Source organism: Halictus rubicundus, chromosome 11 (assembly GCF_050948215.1).
Source record: "Halictus rubicundus isolate RS-2024b chromosome 11, iyHalRubi1_principal, whole genome shotgun sequence".
NCBI lineage: Eukaryota > Metazoa > Arthropoda > Insecta > Hymenoptera > Halictidae > Halictus > Halictus rubicundus.
In genome coordinates, this window is record NC_135159.1 from 15,790,310 (window position 1) to 15,810,203 (window position 19,894).

Here is a 19,894-nt window from a genome sequence, read left to right on the forward strand (position 1 = left end):
CACGCATACACGCATGCAGAGACAAAAACGCGTAGACGAACGCGTATATACATGCATATATATATATATATATACACACACACAACATACATATACAGACACGACACAATGATACGAACACGAATACGAACACCACAGGAACAGACATAGAGACACGCGAGACACACGACACGATGCCGCTACCACTTATTATTACTGTAATACTACTGCTGTAATACTATTACTATAACTGGTTGCCCGGGCGGTTCGTCTGACGCCGGGCAGCAACCTAAACTACTATGTAACGATTTTTATGGATAAAAGAAAGGAATAAACATTGAAATAATAATTGTAATCGAAGGTGACCTAATCACGCGTCATCCAAATACTCTCTGCATTCATCATTCTCGCTTTTTAGGTGTCTACTTACTTACTCCGCGTCACGGAGACCGTGCGTCAGACCGTTTCCCGTTCGTTGTTGCGTGTTTGCTTCGAAACAACGATGTCCCGCCGCGCTGTTGCGCTAACACGCCTGCGAGAACGAAAGTCGACGTCGTTTCGTCCGATCGAAATTTATTTCAACCATTTCGGCCACCTCTCGAAATTCTATTCTTTTTTTTTTTCTTTTGAGATTATCACGGAAAATTTGGGTGCTCGCGGTTTTGATAATAGTCAAAACCCGCGCGCGGTCGACTTTCTTTTCGCACGCCGATTCTCGTTCCCAGCCCAGAAAACAGGAAAACGAACAAAAGGACGAGGAAAACCAGCGGACCGAGATCGATAACTATCGGCAGCTGGGCTTGGGAATTGGAAAACTATCGATCCTCTTATCCCTTGGACAGCCTGGGTCCGTGGAGACCCAATTACTAGAAATCGTTGCTCGACCACCGTTGACGATCTATTCGAATCGGTTGCTTTCGGCAGAATCAACCCTTAATCTCCAAAGTGTACTATAATAATCTGTTATTCACAGTTTCGCACGCGTCACGGAATTCAATACTCGAAATATATTAAACTTTTGATTTAGTCGGTATCGTCGCATAAAAAATCTGGTTTAAAGATGCATGGGACCGTTTAAGGGTTGAAAAATCGATGATTAGTTTATTGTCCAAGGGTTAACGGCAGCGGTGGGAAAAGATAGGGCGAGTGTATGCGACAGAACGCGTAAATGGCAGTGAGAGTGACAGCAAAGATGCGGCCGGGGGTAGGGGGTGGAACAGCATTTGTGTCGGTTGAAAATATTCGATGTAATATTGTAAGTGATCGTAAAAGATGAACGGAACGAGAAAACACGTTTCTTTGAAGCTACTCTTTTGCATACGTCGACAGAAGTTTCGATAATCGTACGAGCAGTAATGTTTAAGAGAATAATAAATTTGTATAAAGCGGTGCAACAACGACTTTTGCTTTCGTCCGTGATCCCCGATGAAATTATTATTCTTTGCTTCGATAACAGGATGTCGTGGTCTCAGCTTCCCGATAAGGCCAGCCTCTCTTCCGTTCCGCGCGATTAACCCTGCTTTCATGTTCGATAAACACCCAGAAGTCACCATTCCTTATACTAATTCCTCAATACTCCATCCTCTTGCATTTTACGGATCAGCATATTTGCGATTATTTTCTGCCACGGTGGTGTTCAGAATTAATTCAAACAAAGGCAGTTTTCAAAAGATTTATTGTCTTCCAGTTGCTTGAACATTAAAAATCCGTTTAATCGAAGGCAAGATAAATTTTAGTAAATAAAAAATTAAAAATTCTAACAATAAAAATGTTGAATCGAGTTGAATCGAAAACCTACTAAGCAGGTTTGAACGCAGAAGAGTATTCTTGGTGGAAGAAAGAAAAACGGAGAGACAATATCGAACAACCTTCTGAAACACAGCTCATCGGAAAGGTAAGCGATCGATTCGAAATTCCAAAGCGTTTCCCACTTACCTTGATCGTTCTCGATCTCGATCGATCGATGGAGAACGGTGCCGGCTTCGGTGTCGTACGCAATGTAAATTCTCATTTCGTTTATTGTTAGATTAAAAGGTGAAATAAAATTCTTTACAAAATTATCGAGAAGATTTACATAAAAATCGGCGTGTCTCGCTTACTCGCGCTGAGCTCGCTCTAAGAAACGTTATATCTCTAAGGTTACCGAATGAAATTCTCCTCCTGCCTCTCCGCGGAGAGTGAAGTTCAGAAAATGATCGACGGGACGGTGTGTCGGGGTGCGTTTACGTTCAAGCTGCCGAGAAAGTATTCAAAGACTATACAACGAAGAATGTCATCTCTAGAATTATTAGGAATATCGGAAAGAATATTCACAAGAAATATGTGAAAAAAAGATTGATCGATAAATTACTTGATAGTCGTGAAAACGTTCGGTACCGATACAAACGTAACCCCGTTCTTGATTGACCATTTCGAGAAACAAAAATAATATCAGGTTTCCCGGTTGTAGTTGCAGCTGTATACTGCAACCTAAACGCTTCTGTTGTAATTGTAAGCAGAATTATAATTTTGGGATTTTTTGAGAGCAGCAGCAGCGTAAACGCACAGTTCGACACACGATCGGCTCGTCTCCGATCCGAGCACAGTCGATTTCATAGCGAAAGTCTCGGGTTTCTGTGCTCTCGGTCGCAGGTCGAGGAGAAACCTCGATCGCTGTGCGTCGAGAGCCCCCGATCCGATCCGATCCGATCCGATCCGATTTGTCGCGAACCACTTCCGGACGAGATATCGCGTACACCGTGTGTCTTCACCCTCGCCGGGGTCCGACCTTTTACCGTTCGTTCACTCGTTTCTCAGTCTCTCTCCTCCTCTTCCTCTTTTTCTTCTTCTTCATCATCATCGTTAGCGTGTCTCCCTCTTCTTCGTCGTTTAAAGTGTCCGTAAAGCTATCGATTTTGTACTAGAACCTCTCCGCCGGGCCGGGAGTTGTTCGCGTTAAGTCGTTAAGTGTGATTATTACATATTCTTGTCCTCTACCCGTTAAATCGTACAACTATACACTAATCGTGCGAGGCTACGAGCATCAGACGTCCCACCGCGACGAGAACCGCTGTCGTCAGCGTACCGCTGCCGATTCATGCCAAACGATCCAGCGGAAATACAATCACTTCTCTATGTATGTCGCCAAGGCCTGGACGATAAACGTCGCGGAGTTATCCCCACTACCGCGGGGTATACCCCGTGAGGGGCCGCGAAGCTCGGGAGAGCGTAAACATAACTCGAGACGCTGACAATCTATCTGACGCTGACAAGACCCGTCCTGTTGACACGTATCGAGAATTCCCAGTAAACTCTTTCCGAGTTCTCGAATTTCTGCACTGTTCAAATTTTCGACGCTTCGTTCAGAAGATATTTGCTCCTTTGCGACTTCAATGAAAGGGAAACGCGTTACTTTTATTCCCAAGATCTTTTCTTCTTTAGGCAAATATAGAAGCCCCGAGCTTTCGCGTGTTCCTAATCGCTAGCAAATCTCTTTCTCTCTCTCTCTGGAGATTTCAAAGTAAAAATTCGAAAGTTGATTCCAACTATCGAGGGAGAGACTCTGAAACCTTCGATTTCCAGCTCGAATTCGAACATGCTTCGTTTCTCGCCGCCGCGCGACGTCTAATTGGAACGTGGCCTAAAGCAATGTCCACATTTGTTACCGCGCCGCGTCCTGTTAGCTCGACATGTTGCCTAGACAATAAGAAATCCAGACAGTGACATATTACGCACCGCAAATCATTACAAAGTTTCCTGTCCCGATGCTAGAAGACTAATAAAACTCAAGTTACAGTCGTTGGCAGCAGGCAATGAAGTTTCATTCAAAGACAATCCTCGTCTCAATAAATTCAGCTCCGTACAGTAATATTGCTCTATTCGAAAATGATGTGCCATCTTTTCTTACTTTCGGTATCGTCGTTCTCCCAGGAGAAAGTACGGTTTGAACAACTTTCGATCATCGACCAGGCGCGTTAACAAACCCGAACACAATTAAGGGATTCTTGTCGCACGCTGTTCTTCGCGTCGCTGTCTCCCGTTTGATTTTCGCTCGCGTCGCACTGTTTCCGGAACAGAACACGCTTCGATACCGGTCCCACGATACATCAGAGCTTAGGCCAACGGCGCGAGCGATCGGTACAAGCTGGCTCCGCAAGTATGCCCGCGGATCGCAGCTTTCGACCGTCGCGAATAAAAAAATATGGGTTCTGTGACGAGAGCGTGCGTATCGCAGACGCTCCCAAGAATTGCGCGCAGAAAAATTCGCGTGGCACGCAATCGTGTAGGAAAATGCGCACGAAAACAATTCCACGTCCAGACAAATGTTTGCAAAGCTGATTGCTCAATTAGAACTTTGCGGAGACGGAAAATCGCAAAGATAGAAAATTGCAAAGACAGAAAATTGTCCACACAGAAAATTGCAAAGATAGAACATTTCAAAGACGGAAAATTGCCCACACAGAAAATTGCAAAGATAGAATATTGCCCACGCAGAAAATCGCAAATACAGAAAGTTGCCCTCCCCAAAGTTGGCAATAGATCCTTTGCAAGTTTCCGTGCGCGTGCATTTCGGTGCGCATTATTTCTCAGCGAATCTGAGATTGGCTGCGCGCGCTTCTGTGCGCAATGAGGAAGGTTTTGACACGCGTGCTCCGTCTGCGATCGCCAAAAATCTGGTGCACGGGAGAACGTTCGGTCAGACACAGCGCGCTTCGTTTCGGTCGATTCTCGAGCCGTGCGATTCACCGTTGATTGTCGACGATATTCCCTTGAAAAAAAAGAACGGCACGGTTGAAACGATTCTTCTCTTTCTCAAAAGGCATCCTCTCCGCTCCTACTTACGCGATAAAGACAGGCGAAGCCGACGAGATAAGCTCGTGGCGACGATTCGATTTTTTCCTCCCCTCGAACGTTCGATAAGGCATACGGTTTTGCAAACTTTCCGATTCGACTTGCAAGCTCTCTCTCTCTCTCTCTCTCTCTCTCTCTCTCTCTCTCTTTCTCTGTATCGGTGTTGGATCCATGTACTGCGGATCTCGCGAGAAACTGTAGCCGAATCATTGTAATAAGCCGAGACAGTTCGCACTGTCCAACATTTCTCGCAGTTAATAATTAAGATGCACGAGATCCGCAGTCCACCAACCGGCGGTGACGATCGTCGAACGATCAACGATCGAGAAGGACCGCGATCGTTCGATTCACCGTCGCACAGTGCTCTCCTGCGCCTCTCGCTTCTTTTTCCTGAAAATTTAAACAAACGACTCGGATCGACTTGAGACGTTGATGAACCTCTTTCGTCACGGTAATGCCTCGATACATGTTCGTGAAAATTTCAGGACCGAACAGTCACTCGTGCAGGGACGCTGTTTCTTTGTCTCTTACCTCCTAGCGTCGACCGTGGAAAATACTATTTCATACGGATTTTTTTGTTGACAAAATGGGAGAAGCAGCAGAGAGAAAGCCCACTGCGCGTCGATTCGACGAGTCGCCCCGGCTCGCAGCTAGTTATTCTACGAAGGTGGTGCATTCAACTGGCATTGAGATTCAGTAGCATTAACCTTTATTGAACTACCTTTCACCTTTCACCTTTCACCTTTCACCTTCCACCGGGTTCGGTGTACCTTGTCAGGTCGGTGTGAGTGTGTTGTGTGTGCTTGCTTGTGTGTGTGTTACACGGACGACGAAAACGACAACGGTCGATCGTGTTCTGCGATCTTTCGTAGCCTAATCTCTCGCCCCACAAAAAATGCCCATTCGAGTCGTCCTTAGAATCATCAGACACGCGAGAAACACGCGTCTCTCCAACCCGTTATCTACCCTTTTTAGTTTTTTATTTGTTCGTTTTACGTATACGTTCACGTTTACGTTTTCACACCCCTCCCTCTCTCTCTCACTCTCTCTCTCCCTCTCTCTCTCTGTCTCGTTCACTATACCTATCGTTGCAAATTCGTTATTTACAGTTCTCGCACACGGTACAGCGATAGAAAAGTGCCCCATGTGTCTTCTTCTTCTTCTGTTTCTTGCCTCTACGAAATCGTGGTTGAGAATAATTGTTGCGTTGCGCACGACGTGTATATCAAAATCTATGTATTTTTGCTTTTTTTTCTTTCTTTCCTTCTTTCTTTCTTTTGTTTAATAATTCGCGGTCGTGTGGTCGTTATTTCAAAGTTCTCGCTTCGTTTCCGAGTCCTGTCGACGCCGCGATCCTTCGAACTCGAAGGACTGGGGACAGGAGAACTGTGGTTTCTTCTGTCTCTCGCTCGACGATGCTTCGCAGAATTGCAAGTTCGCCCCGGATTATTTATTGCTCGTTTCCAGAAAGCGGGTGCCGACGCAAGGCTTCAAGAAAAGTACCGATCAAATATACAGCGATTTCTCTATATATGTCGCCGAGGCCTCGATGATAAACGTCGCGGAATTATCCCCACTACGAGAGCAGTGGGCAAGACCCGTGTTCTTGATATATATATATATCGAGAATTCGCTGCACTTTCTTTTCCATTCTTACCGGATAGCTGAAAAAATTCAGTTTGCGATGCGAAGAACAGTTCGGACAGCGATTTGAGCTTGCAATTTTGTTCGGCATTGTGTGACGCATCGTTTTTGTGTTGCGTTTTGTCGGTGTTTCCTGCGAAAAAGTGAAGGAACAGCTCGGTCTCGGTGTTTTGTCGTGCGATTCGCGAGAAGATCGAGAATAAACGATCCGACGAAATCGATTATTGTACTCCCCCCGTGTACAGCGAATCACCACTGTATACTGTATACTGTATACTGTATATTGTATACGGTATACGGTATACGGTATCACACTGTATACTGAACTGAACACACCTCGAGGCGGTCTTTGGCATTCAAGCGACTCTCCGTACGATCGACTTTCGTTTCGAGTATCCCGAGAAAAACCGTACTTCTATTATACGTAAATCGTATCGTGTTGTCGCGGTATCGGATTCCGAATAATCGACGTGAAATTATTCTAAATATAACCGTTTGTAGTTTAGCGCCATCGTTCGTTACACATTACCAGCTATATAATCTCAATCATCTATATGTATGTATACTGTATTATTATACGTATTATTAATAATAATAATACCGATTATCAATAATAGTAAGTAATTCGTTAGTTAAATCGTAATAATAATTGTTACCATTTTCTCGTAATAATGTTTTCCTCTCTTCCCTCTTTGTTCTTTTTCTTCTTCTTCTTCTTCTTCTTCTTCTTCTTCTTCCACCCTTCCTCCTCATACATTTTTCTTCCTCCCCCCCACTCTTTTCTTTTTCCTCTGTTTTGTGCGCATACACTCGTACAAACGCATACGTACACAAGTACACAAGCACACGCTCGCACACGGAACGCGTGTTTATTGTATTCTCTTTCGTTTGTTCTTTCGATATCGCGTGTGTGCGAATTTTTTTCGTGTAGCGTGGTGCGTGTTTTTCTTTTGTTCTCGAGAATTGCCGAATCGAATAAAGAAATCATAATAACTGTTAACAACGCTAACGATAACAACAACATCAACGACGACGACGACGACGTCGACGATGACAACAACAACAACAACATTGTAATAATAAATAATAATCCGAAATAATAATAATAATAATAAATAAATCGCAACAAACAACGACGATCACACGCCGATCGTATGTACAGAAAAATTAATCTCGCTGGTCGCGCACCAGTTTCATCGTAATAAGAATAATATAGATAAACTCGAAAAGAGTACAATAGAAGAGACAAAAGGAAATGATATTAATAATAATAATAATAATAATAATAATAATAATAATAATAATAATAATAATACTCGATTATCGTGCACACGGAAAAAACAAAAGAGCCAGAGAGACGTCCGACAGTTTCCAAGAAACGACAATCGTATCGACGATAACGAGACGCACGCGCGCGCGTCGCGTCTCCTCTCGTCTCGTCTTGTCGCGCATACTCGAGAGCATACTCATGCTTCGGATGCAAGACGATTAATACTTCGGTGCTCGCTATCGCGAACCTATGTTCGCGCGGCGAGCCTCGAACGCGAAAGGAAGAGCAATGGAACATGGTGCGGCTGTGGATGCGTCGGGAAAACAGGGGGAAACAAATCGATGCTAATTAACAAACCGACCGAATCTTCGAGCAATCGTTCCCTCGAACGATCCGCGTTCGATTTTTCAGATCGTTCGACTTTTCTTTCCCGCGAGAAGAGACTCCAGAATGCTCTGAAAGAAATTAATTAAGGATATTCTTAGAATGTTAAATATTTTCGGTAGTTGTACCGTAACAGGAAGAAAGCTGAGAAATTCTTAGGTGAATTGAAATTGTTATTGTTGCTGTAAATTCGTGGGCGTTTAAAAATTTCGATGACACACTGAAATACTGGAATAAATATATTATTCGATAAATAATTATTGTACGCGCTAGAGTCTCTTCACTGCGGAATCGAGAACACCATTTTCTGGCTCGTTTACCGAACAGAAATTACAGAAAATCGTCTAGCCAGTAGAAAAGAACTTGAAACGAGAAAAGTGTTACATGCTTTGTCGGAGAAACGTAAGAAAGCTGGGAAAGGTCGAATCGAGCACCGATTATAATCGATTTCTGTGGAGAACGAAAGGAAACGAGCGAATCGACGAGCAAGGTAGAGGAAATTGAGAGGATCGCTTCGAAGAAGACATCGATTCGAGGGTCTGGGCTTTTTTTTGGAGAGGCTTGGGTGTCATTATTAGTCATTACGGTCGCGATTTGCGCGTCGGGGTCCGAGTGTCGAGTCGAGTCGAAGTCACAGTGGAAACAAAAGGTCGAATTTTCGTTTTTGTCCGTTTTGTTTGTTTTTTCTGGTTCATTTTGGAGATGGTAGTGATCGGGATGGAAAACGCTGTTTTCTCCCGACGCTGTGGAGAGAATATGCGAACGTTCTCGTGTTTTTGCTGACGAGACCGCGAGACGATGTACATTGTCGAAAGCTATTGGACGACGCAGCAGCAAGGACCGTTCGCCAGATTGGTGGTAGCGACGCGTTGCTGCCGATAAGAGTGCTGTTGTCTGGACGCGTGTCTGTGCCGTTGTTGGCACCTGGGCTATTGGTTCTCCAGCGAGTAGTGACGCGACCTCTTCCAGAAACCCTTGAAGAATCCTTTCTTCTTAGGCGCGTCCCCGCACTCGGCCGCTGAAACGCAAAAGGTCACAAGCACATTCTCCTACCTAACCTCCCCACCCCTCCCATCCCATCCCGCGACTCGTCCCACTTTCGGCACCGAACAATGTTCCCTCGAACCCGATCCTCGGAACGATCCTACACCCAACCACCCAACTCTTCCACGCAATCTTCGCTGGAATCGCACTTCTAGCCTCAACATTCGAAAATCGGTCGATCCGGATCGGGCTCGAATTTTCCGCGTAGTCTCGTTTTCCATTAAAAACCTGTTTCCCGAAAGGATTTTTGGCGACTCGAAAAAATTATCATTTCATCGTCATTTTCTACCTTACCAACGCCTTACTTTGGCCCGGTTTTATCGCGGCACAGTCGAGCAGATTAAACTTGATTACGATAAATTTTCATCGATTACACATTCTTTCGATTACATTTCAAGGAATTATAAAAATTCTCGATACCCTAACGGGCATAGCGACGTATGACTCCGTGTAGCGACATATATGCACAGGTCCAACCGAAGCCTGCTCTCCAACGTCCGGAGGACTCCTCTGGTCATCTAATCCGATGCCCGATCTAGTACCGGTCGGAGGAGCGATCGTTTCCAGAAGCATCCTACGCGAGTTAGGGGAAACTGTCCGAGTAGCCGACGCGTCGCGCCACGTAGCCCGTGTCACGTATTTCAGCCACGTTTTTACTCTCGCTATATGTTAATGGGGAAGCGTTAGCAATTGTCTGCCAGCTGCATGACAATCGACCGTCTTTCCGGCTTCGCTCGATTATTCGTCGGACTTTAAACGCGGCGAGAGTCTCCTTGCGATTCGTCGCGGCGCACGCTGGTCCAAAACGTTCTTTCGGCCGGCTCGACAGTCTCGTTTGTCCACGGGAGAACAAACCTTATTAACAAACAATATTCTACTGTTCTACCCTGAACATCGACCGCATCGACTGCAGCACACGGTAGCAATTTAGGAGAATAATCTTAGAAAATTGAAAACGGTACTCATTTTCTATGTGCACGGGGCATTGAAAATGTTCACGTTACTTTATAAAAATAGCCAGAATTTATCTATCCAAGCCATATTCCTAATATTTCCCGAAGAAATTGTTGAACAATCGGCCCGTTACTGTTGAAAAGCCGTAAATCAGCCGACAAACGGGTCTAACAGTAGGAATTGATTTCCCGGTGACCAGCGTGCGTCGCCGCGAGATCGTACCATCCCTCACGGGTCCGGAGGGATCCATATCGATCCCGATCGCGTTTCCTGCCCCGTTCTGATCGATTCGAGGTCTAGAGGCAGGGCGTAGAAGCGAGCGAAGAAGAGAGATGCGTGCGGATCGATAACGCCGATAGCAAGCTAGACGGTTGGGCGTGTCCGATCCGCAGCATCGCGACCGACGAACCGCTCTAAACCGCGATCGACGATTCCAAAGACTCCTAGCAACACGCTCTCGCCTCTTCTTCCTCTTCTTTCGTAAGCGGTAGTTGCCCGAAAATAGCCGGGCAATATTAATAGAGTTAGGCGGGAAACGCGAGTAAACACCCTCCGGAGAGGGACTCGGGCTTATTTTTGAACTATCCTAATCCGTGGACACGCTGGCGACTATCTCTGCGACGTGTTCTCGGTTTACGCGAGCGATCACGGATCTCCGATCGCCGGGGATCGAATACATTGCGAATAGCGTTCAGGAGCAAGGTCGAAAACGAAGCTTTTTCGCGGTCTCCCGAGGATCTCCTCGTTTATTTTGGTCCTGGCTCGACGAGATTTCGACGGAGCGTTCGTTAAAGACGCGCCCAAGCGGTCCGCCCGTCGTTATAAATAGCCGCGGACGGCCGAGCTACCTCCTGGAACAGAGTCCTTGGAACACGACCGGTCTCTGTTCTCTCTCGTTCCGGCAACCCTCTCGATACTGCCGGTCGCTATAACGGTTCCGTGTTCCATGCTGATCGGTAGAAAATTTTGCAGGGTTCGCACGGTAACCGGACCGGAGCGCGCCAGAGAATTCTGGGATCGCGTCGAAAGGGTTGTAATATCGAAATGTGAAACTCACCGGCGTAAGGTCCTCCGCAGGGAGCCGCGGCGTCCTTCCCGCTCTTGCCGTCCTTGCTTCCGTTCCCTGAAACAGTCGAAGCAAAGGTCTCCTCTCGTGATCGAACGTCCGGTGGTCTGGGTTTTCGGTGTATCAGCGCAGCGGAAACGAGCCATCAAGCCGAGACAGTATATCGAGAAATCGTTCGAGCACGAGTCAACGACAAACGCGGAAACGATAAGGCGGCCTTGGAGAACAAGCGAGAGCGAACGCTGTAGCATGATTGTGGTGGCCCGACGCCGCCGAGGAAGACCCGTTTGTTTTCCCATCGGCTTCTCGACGCTGCGCCGCGCCGCGATCCGCCGCCGGTTTCCAACGCGGTCGCATAGCCCGTGGAATTATCCGAACCGGAGAGCGCGTTTCATCTTCGCGACTCTATTTCTAGAAAGATAATAATAAACCCCAACGCGCCGACCGACAGAGAGAGAGTTCGTGCTCCCGTCGCGCGGTGCTCCCGAATCAGGATTCACTCGCTATCGATGAAACTCCAAACTTTCGAACAACTGCCTAACAGCGTCCTCCGACGTTCGATCGTCCCTCGATAACGTCCCCAGTTGAATGCGCGTTTTAATAGCAATTTTTCTCGAAATTCTTTCAAGTTCAATTCGGGAAATATCGGCGCGAGCAAATTGAGCAAACAACTTTCGCGCGTTTCCTTTCGAAAGGAGCGAAGCAGGGACGTTACAGGGGGGGACCGGAAATGTCATCGATCGCCGATATCGACGACATCGCGAGCTTCCGGGGGGCGGGGAGAGGCATTGCACTCGCGGAGGACGCTTCTGTTGCTCGGAGATACAAACCGCGGCGAGCAGAAACGGCCGAGAACAATGACGCTCAGTGTTTCGACGCTCGTCGTCGGGGGTGGTGATCGTGTGCTAGCCGCCACCCCCCGCCCCCCTCCCCCAGATAAATCAATAACCCTCGTTCTTTCCGAAGCGAGCGGAAAATCGCAGAATTTCGCAAATACTAGCCGGGAAAAGTCACTGTGCCGCTGTAAAATCGAATTCGTTATCACCGGGTCACCGGGGGCCTATCCTGAGCATCTGGCGTATTCGTCGAACAAATTGAATTGCAAAAAAGTCCATGTCAAAGTACGGCAAGTTTACAGTAATCGACGCGGTTAGACAAAGGAACTATAGTAAAAATGAATAAACGATTTCCTAGATGTACCCCGCAATCATCGAACCTAATTCAAGCCTTCTACCGACCGCAACGAGCGAAGAGGGAATTTCACAAGCGGAAATTTCTTCTCGGTTTCCCGATAGGAAATCGTTTTCCCCGAAGTGAGGGGCGTGCGTGTCCCCGGGGGATCGTTATCGGGAAACGTCGAAATCTCGCGCAACCATCCAGGCAGACCGGAAGTCCCAAGCTTCTGGAAGTTTCGGTTATCGTAAGCAACCGAACGCGTGCACGGAGCGGCTAGCGGAGCGCGCGAGGCGGAGCAAACAACATATTGAAACCAGCTGACGTTTTAGGTCGTCCAAATGTTCACGGTCTCTTGTTGCCCGGTCGGTGTGTCTCGTGTCGCTTCTGCTCCTCCCCTCCCCCCCCTCTCCTCCCTGTCCCAGGATGCGTCTAGGCTTTCCATTTCCATGTTTCTCGTCGCGGATCGAGCCTAGACCTCTCCCGGTCGTGACCGTGAAGAAGAACGGCCGACCAGGACTGTACAGACGGTACCGGCGATCGATACCTCGGCGTACATTCTCTCCTGGTTCGAGGTTCGAGATAAACGCGTGCAACTATGCTCGGGCTCTCGTCGGACACCCGCCGTAAACCGGTTGACAAAATCGATTTGCCTGCCGGCGAATCGGACGATGACATTCGATCGAGTTTCTAGTCGGTTCCCCGGTGAATGCACGCCGATTTCCGGCGTCCCTTCGAAACGAACGTTTTTTTTTTTTTTTGACTACTCGCGACTAGGTTCGAACGAAAAATTTGACTTTTCTGCGTCGAACAAGCACGACCAATCCTACCAGAGCGCTGCGTTTGCGCGAACATCTGGCGATACGGGGCGAATTTTCGCATAACAAAAATGTAGCACACCTTGAGAGACACGTAGTAACGTGCTCTTAAAGTTTCAAAAGCGCATCTCGGAAAGTTTCTGCGGAAAAAAATTGCTAAACCCAGTCCTGTTCTCAGAGTGTTACACGAGGTCTGAACATCTCGAAACGAGACGAGATGCAACGGGACTGCAACGAAGCGTAACGCTAGGAGGATAAAGCACAGGGTGGTGTAGCTTTACAGGCGTTCGCTCGAATGAAAGCGAATCTCCGTCGAAAACGAAACGAAACGAAACGAAACGAAATGCGGTCGATCGAGCGCGTAGGTTTGTTCGGGGGAGTATATTTAGAAGTACCTTGCCGGAGGATGTCGCGGTTTCTGCCGAAACGGAAAACCGAGGGACACGTGCCACGCAAAATTTCGATTCGCGAACACGAGGACCGTCCGTGCCGCCTCTGGATTCCGTTGGTATTATTAAACTACAGAAATCTCTGAAAGAGCGAGCGCTAACAAAAAGAGAGATTAGTACCGCTGAGCTGAGAAGAATTCCAGGACTGAATTTATTTAAACGACGTGTAAATTACGGAATTCGTTCTATTTATACATTTTCCTGTAAAATTAGCCTGCATTTGACTGGCGCTGATAGGTTTAGCATCAATGTTGCAACCACGACGACCGTTGCCAGAAACGAACTCTAGCAGAAATTCTATTAATTTCCTCTGAAACTGAAAGGAGACACCGACTGCGGATCTTCAAGTAAAATAAAAATGGTCCGAGTCTCTCTTTTGATAATTTTAAGAAATCTACTGTACAGTTTTCCATTTGACCGAAAAAAGGGGGTGAAATCATAGGACGATATTGCAGCGACGAAAATCGAGAACAGCCCTTGGCAATGATCAGTTTCTCCTAGAGCATAAGAAGTCTTCGCTTACGATCAAAGTTCAGCAAGACATAGGCATCGATATCGGTGAATTTACCGAAGTTAGGGTATCTCGCGTGGAAAGGGGTTTCGCGGAGGGAGGGTGGAAAGAACGGCAGAAAGTTTCTCGGATCAGGGGAACACTTGTCGTCGTAGCGTCGCGGGTCGAAATACTCTGGCGGTGAACGATCGACCGTGATGCGACCGGCTTTGGCTTTGGTATGGCGGTTGGAGGGTCGCTAGTTTGCTAGACGGACTAGCAGACGGGAGTAACGATTGCCAACGTGCGCGCCACCCCCTCTTGCGTCTCGCGACGAGGAGCGACGCTACCGCTGAACCACCCCTTCCTTCCGTGCCCTTTACGAGCCTCCTACTCTTCTGCATCCTCTCTCGCTCCGCTACGGAATCGAATCGAACCCGAGCCCAAGTCGAATCGGTTACCAACCGAATGCGAAAACATCCCCCGATTCATCCTCCGAAGCGAACAATGCCATACACTAGAGCCTGCTGAAATATTCTAGCATGCGCTGGAATATGCTAGAATAAACTATAATTAGCCTGCGGGTTTCATACATTTCTTAAAAAAAAAAACTGTAAAGATTCAATTTCTTTCTTTTCTATACTTATTTTTCCCCTTTAAACATTTCTTGTGCCAATGTGAATTTGTCGCAACGGGGACTTTTGATAGTCGTTCCAGAATTTTTTCAGATTTTTTCAAAGCCTGGTTAAACAGTTTAAAAATGCCAAGAAATAAATGTCTACCGTGTATCTAGAATAAGCTGGAATGTACTATAGAATCTAGAGTGTAGCAGAGTTCCCTTGGAATACCGATTCTAGCGAAAAAGAATGCGAAGTCGTGGTCGAATCATTTTGGGAACGCGGAAAGAGAGCGCGATTTTCCCCGAGCTAAAAATAACGAGGACGCGATAAGACACGGCTGGCGGACGTGTTCACGCGTCGTTCTCGAGCACGAGTGTTGTCCGAATCGGTTCGAATCGGTCGGAGGTTGAAGGAACGCAAGGGAACAGAGCACAGACGGTCTGTACCTGTCCGCGCGGACGAGTATTGATCCGCGCGAACCGCCCTTCGTCCTCGCCGGCGAACAACACCGAATTCCCCGGCTCGGGTCCGAAACTGTTTTCCCCGTTTGCCGTTTGCCGTCCGCCACCGAGAAACCGTCGCTTTCTCATCCGATACCGGTTCCAGGACCGGCTCCGATCGGCGCGACAAGTCCGCGGGAGAACAGCCGCTCTGTTATGGCATTTTCAAGTTTCAAGGTCGTCTCTCTCGGTCCGAGAACGATACACGTACCGTGTACGTGTACGTGTACATGTGCGTGCGCCTACATCGCTCGCGGATTTTCGACAGGTGGAGACACCGCTCGGACTGGTTGGGGTTTCGTGGATGATCGAGGAAATTTTGAAAGCGTGTACAAAGTCCCGTGATGGCCGGTTCCGAAGCTTTTCGAGCGTCCCGCTCTTCGATTAGGACTCGACGCGCCATCTCTGCGGACTCGCGCGAACCTTCTCGCGAGTTTCTCCGGCACCGTCGGTATTCGAGCGAATTTTCTCTGCAGATTTCTACAAGCTTGCGGAAAGCGCTGTGTGCACTCGACCCGTTAATTACTGGGAGCTTGTTAGAACAATTCTCGACTACTGCCGGCTATGCAAGACAAAACTTGAACCCTTAATCGGATTGATTGCGGAATGTTTGCAAAGTAAAAATTGATTCCCAGACCCAGGGCCTAAAGAGATATTTATCGATGCTCTTTCCACTGTTTGAAATTGCAATATTTTTGCTAGCAAATCCGCAAGTCGACCGATCATGTCTGTAGGACTGTTTTAATGGCCGCCAGCAAGTAACGCGTCGAGCACCGATTGCGCAAAGATAATCAATTTGCTACTAGACGAACAGCGAGAGATAGTAGCACTGCGATTTTGCGATTGCATGGCGAAAGCTGCGAATTTTGTGGCTTGCTCAGAGCGATATCGATTGAAACTGGAATCGTAAAGCGTCGATTACTTTGGCTACCGGAAGTCCTCGGCGCTGAACCTACCGCTGCCGGTCGAATAACAAGCTTCGAATTTAATATTTGAAACTGGTTGATGTTACCAAGTCTTTCTGGTTGCACAGTGCACAAATAAATTCAATCTTGTCATTTTTACAACGCCACACATAAATACCAGTTGCTTTTAATTCTCGGCAGGTTCAGCGTTGAAGATATCTAGGAAACACTCGATCAATTGTTGATTAGGTCATTATTTTCAAGAAACCATTGCATTTCACTCAACACAATAACAAACTGATAAGATTCGTTAAAAAATATCCAGGTGAGTAATCGACGCTTTCGCAAAGATCTACGGAAAACAAATAACAATACCAATGCCAATATCAATACCAAGAAAAGGAAACATACGACGTTGCGAGCACGTGCGAGCACGACCATAACGAGCTCGACCGCAACGAACAAACCGGAAAACAGTTTCTTCGTTGCGACCGTTGGCGATTTAAACATCGAGGAAGCTAACAGAAACCTTGTATATGAAGATACAGATATATATATAGAGAAAGAAAAATTGACACAGCTCCACTATTGGAAGAATAGAACAGCTAAAAAGAGTAATATTGGTGGCGCTCAAGTGCCACGAAAGGTCACGCAGGAGACAAAGTTCGTCGCGCGATCAAGGTTTCGGAAAGAAAGGTAGACACTGTCCGTGGAAAACTCGATGCGGAGGATCGTCCGCGGCCATTCCGCACGAAACAGCGCAGAATTCCACTCGGAATCGCCAATTTCTCGCAAACTATCTTTTCCTCAGATTTCCGAATTTATTCTGTCTCTTAAAAATATATTCACTTCGTTAGGGAGCTTCTCAAAGTCAATGATATCTTTTTCAATTGGATCTGTGATTACAAATTGGATCTGTGATTACAAATTGGATCTGTGATTACAAATTGCCCCAGATTAAAATTGAAACATTTATAAATACTTCAGCTGTAGAAAAGCTTAAGAAGCATAAAAACAAAAGTTGGCTTCCTAATTCCTTAAATTGAACCTTATATTTAATTTATCTTTAAAGATCCTTCTCGTTTAATACTTCACAATTGTAAACAAAGTATACCAAAGTATATACCAAACTATTACCAACAGGTATCGTCAAAGGAATAGCGTGTTCTAGGCACGAGTAACAAATAGTCTGAGTTTGTGAAAAATCGGCGACTCCTTTGGCGAATTCCGTGCGATTCGACGGGCGTATCAGTAGGGTCAGCGAACGACTGCGATTTGCGTGTTGCGGTTTTGCGGGCTCTCTCTCTTTCTCTCGCTCTCTCTCCCTGTTTTGTAATAGCGCAAATTCCAGCGCTTACCTTTCTTGATGAGCAAGCTAGTGACCCTCCGTAGCGCCTCGCGAGTGCTGGAGGCGGAGCTGTGCTTACTTTGGCCGAAGTATTTGTTCGGTGTGATGTTGGTCGGCAGAGTGAGCGGTTTCCGTTGGTCTCCGGGCCCGGTCAATCTAGCGTCGAACGCGTTGTTCAGCCTCTCCAGGTGCTCGATCGACGCGGGTCGAGGTTGATTCGCCTTCCTCGTCGGGTACCAGCCGCGATTAGGTCCTCCGGCAAGCCGGAGCAGCTCCGTGCCGATTATCGCCTGCTCCAGACCCGGGTTGTTCCTTCGGTACCTGGAAAAATATCCATCGGTCGCTCTTCATCTCTGTTTCTTTACATTTGTCCAATGGTACGTCTGGATTTGTCCCCTTACCCGGTGGTGGCAGTGGTTGGAGCGTACCAACCAGGCTGTCGACGCGTCTGCGTAGGGTTGCCAGCGTGCTGAGGTGTCCTGGGAACATCGCTGCCTCTGGCAAACACCGGGGTCTCGGGCAGCGAGCAGGACGTCTGCATCCCAGAGCCTGCTGAGACGTTGCCAGCCATGGGACCGGTGTTACCAATCGTGCTTCCGATCCCGTTGGCCGCACCGCTGACGATTCCGTTCCCGTTTCCGTTGCTGCCGCTGCCCGAGGAGCTGGAGCACGGCTCCGTCGACGGAGAGTGTCGCTTCGTTATCGGACGTCGCCGAGACGGTCCTGGAAGGTCCGTTGGAAGGGTTCGTCGCTCTGCGGGTATCTGCTGCTGAAGGAAATTGTCAAGATCTACATTGTTTTGTCACACCGTGAAGAACTTTGAGTAAATGCTGTAAGGACGCTGAAACTCGCCTCGCGTCTGGAGGTGTTGGTGGTTCCAGGCGTGCGTCTGCCCCTGGAGAACCCAGCGTCCATGGACCTGGTGTTCAAAGACGACTGGTGTTCCTTGGAGTCGGAAGAGAGGCAGACCGTAGGTCCTCGATGAGGAGGCACCCTCGGTCTGTACTCCATCGTCCGGTTGCTGCTGTGAGCCTTCGGCCTTGGGGTCACAGCTCCACTCTGACCCACGTCAGAGTTCTCTTCGTCCGCCTCCTCCACGGGAGAAGGTGGCAACGGAGGGAATTCGAGGACTTCGACGCTCACCTGTGGATTTGGTAGGTCTTTTACAAAAATGTTCACACATGGAGGAGCTTCGCTATCCGAATCCAGCGGTTAAAAGTGGATAAAAGCGGTACCTGAAATTCGGGGTTCTTCGAGTCCTCGAGTATAGCGTCTATCACGTTCTCGATCTGCTTCTGGTCGTTCTTATGGCTCTCCACGACCCCGTTCTGTCTGGATCTCCTCTCGGACCCGTAAACCACGTCCGTCCCGTTGGTTCTGTTCCCATCGAAGTCGATCTCGGCGGTCTTCGAGTTCTCAGCCTCCATCTCCGAGTCGTGTCGTCTCCTTGGCCGAGCTTCGGGTTGACCCTCCAGAGCCTTTCTCTCACCGGGTTCGATCTCGAGAGAATTTCTCTTGACGTTGCTCGTGGAGGACCTGGTGTCTCCGATAGTCTTCCAGCGCTTGTTCTCCGAGTACGACTCGCTGTTCTTCACGCTTTCGATCTCCTTGATGGCGTCGCTGACCTTTTCCAGCTGCCTCCGGTTCTCCTTCAGGGCTTTCTTCACGATCTGCTCCTCGATCAGCAGGTTCACCGGGATCTTCGAGGCTGGTCTGTGTTCCGTGCGGCTGCTGCTAGGCGATCTCCTCGCGTGAGAGGCTTCCTCCATCTTCGGGGCTGCTCGCTCGTTGTTCCCGCCCCAGCTGTTGTTCGAGCAGCTTCTCGACGCGGAGATGGAGACTCTGTTAGGCTCCTCTTCGAGCTTGGATCGCCTTGGATGGGCTTCGATGGAAGGCGACAGCCGGCCGGCGAGCTGCGCTCTGTCTCGAGCCTTGTCCTTGTCGGAGACGTCCGACGTCTCCTCTTCCTCCACAGTGACCTCCAGCTGTCCCCGAGGTCCGATCTCGTCGTTGATCGCGGGTAGAGACACCACTCTGACCAGATCCGGGGGAACCACCGTTGGGAAATCGACGGAGGCGCCGTTCGCTGGTTGAGGATCGGTTTTCCCATCTCTCAAGAGGCTACGGATGTTGTCGAAGGTGCTCGAGTAACGTTTCGCGTCCGACAACCGGGTTTCCTCGCCGTTCTCGAAGGACAGACTCCTGGTTTTAGTCGGAGCTCTCGGCAGACCTTTCCGTTCCCTTTTCCGGCCACGACGGATCACGTAGGTGCCGTTCTTGGTCAGGTCTCGGGGACGTATCTGATCCAGCTCGTTCGTCGACGAGTCCGAGTACGGCGAGATCAGGTCGTCGTCCGTCGTCGACAGACGCTGGTCCGGCCAGTCGTCGAAGTCCCGCAGCTTCGACACCGAGCCCGCACC

At 48.2% G+C, this 19,894-nt stretch overlaps 1 protein-coding gene across 3 annotated transcripts in view; it reads right to left on the reverse strand.

Annotated features, from left to right (window-relative positions):
- Positions 1-5,501: 5,501 nt before the first annotated feature.
- Positions 5,502-19,894, reverse strand: part of LOC143359155 (uncharacterized) — a 36,655-nt gene continuing 22,262 nt past the window's right edge. For 2 of the 3 annotated variants that reach the window (XM_076796893.1, XM_076796892.1), the window contains 6 exons: positions 18,710-19,893; positions 18,327-18,617; positions 17,876-18,240; positions 17,485-17,795; positions 11,163-11,228; positions 5,502-9,125 (listed from right to left, as the gene is read on the reverse strand). In XM_076796893.1, the coding sequence (XP_076653008.1) occupies positions 9,037-9,125; positions 11,163-11,228; positions 17,485-17,795; positions 17,876-18,240; positions 18,327-18,617; positions 18,710-19,893 (2,306 nt within the window). In that variant the 3' untranslated portion in view covers positions 5,502-9,036. The remainder of the gene's footprint in view (positions 9,126-11,162; positions 11,229-17,484; positions 17,796-17,875; positions 18,241-18,326; positions 18,618-18,709; position 19,894) is intronic. The other variant, XM_076796894.1, reaches the window with a different exon arrangement.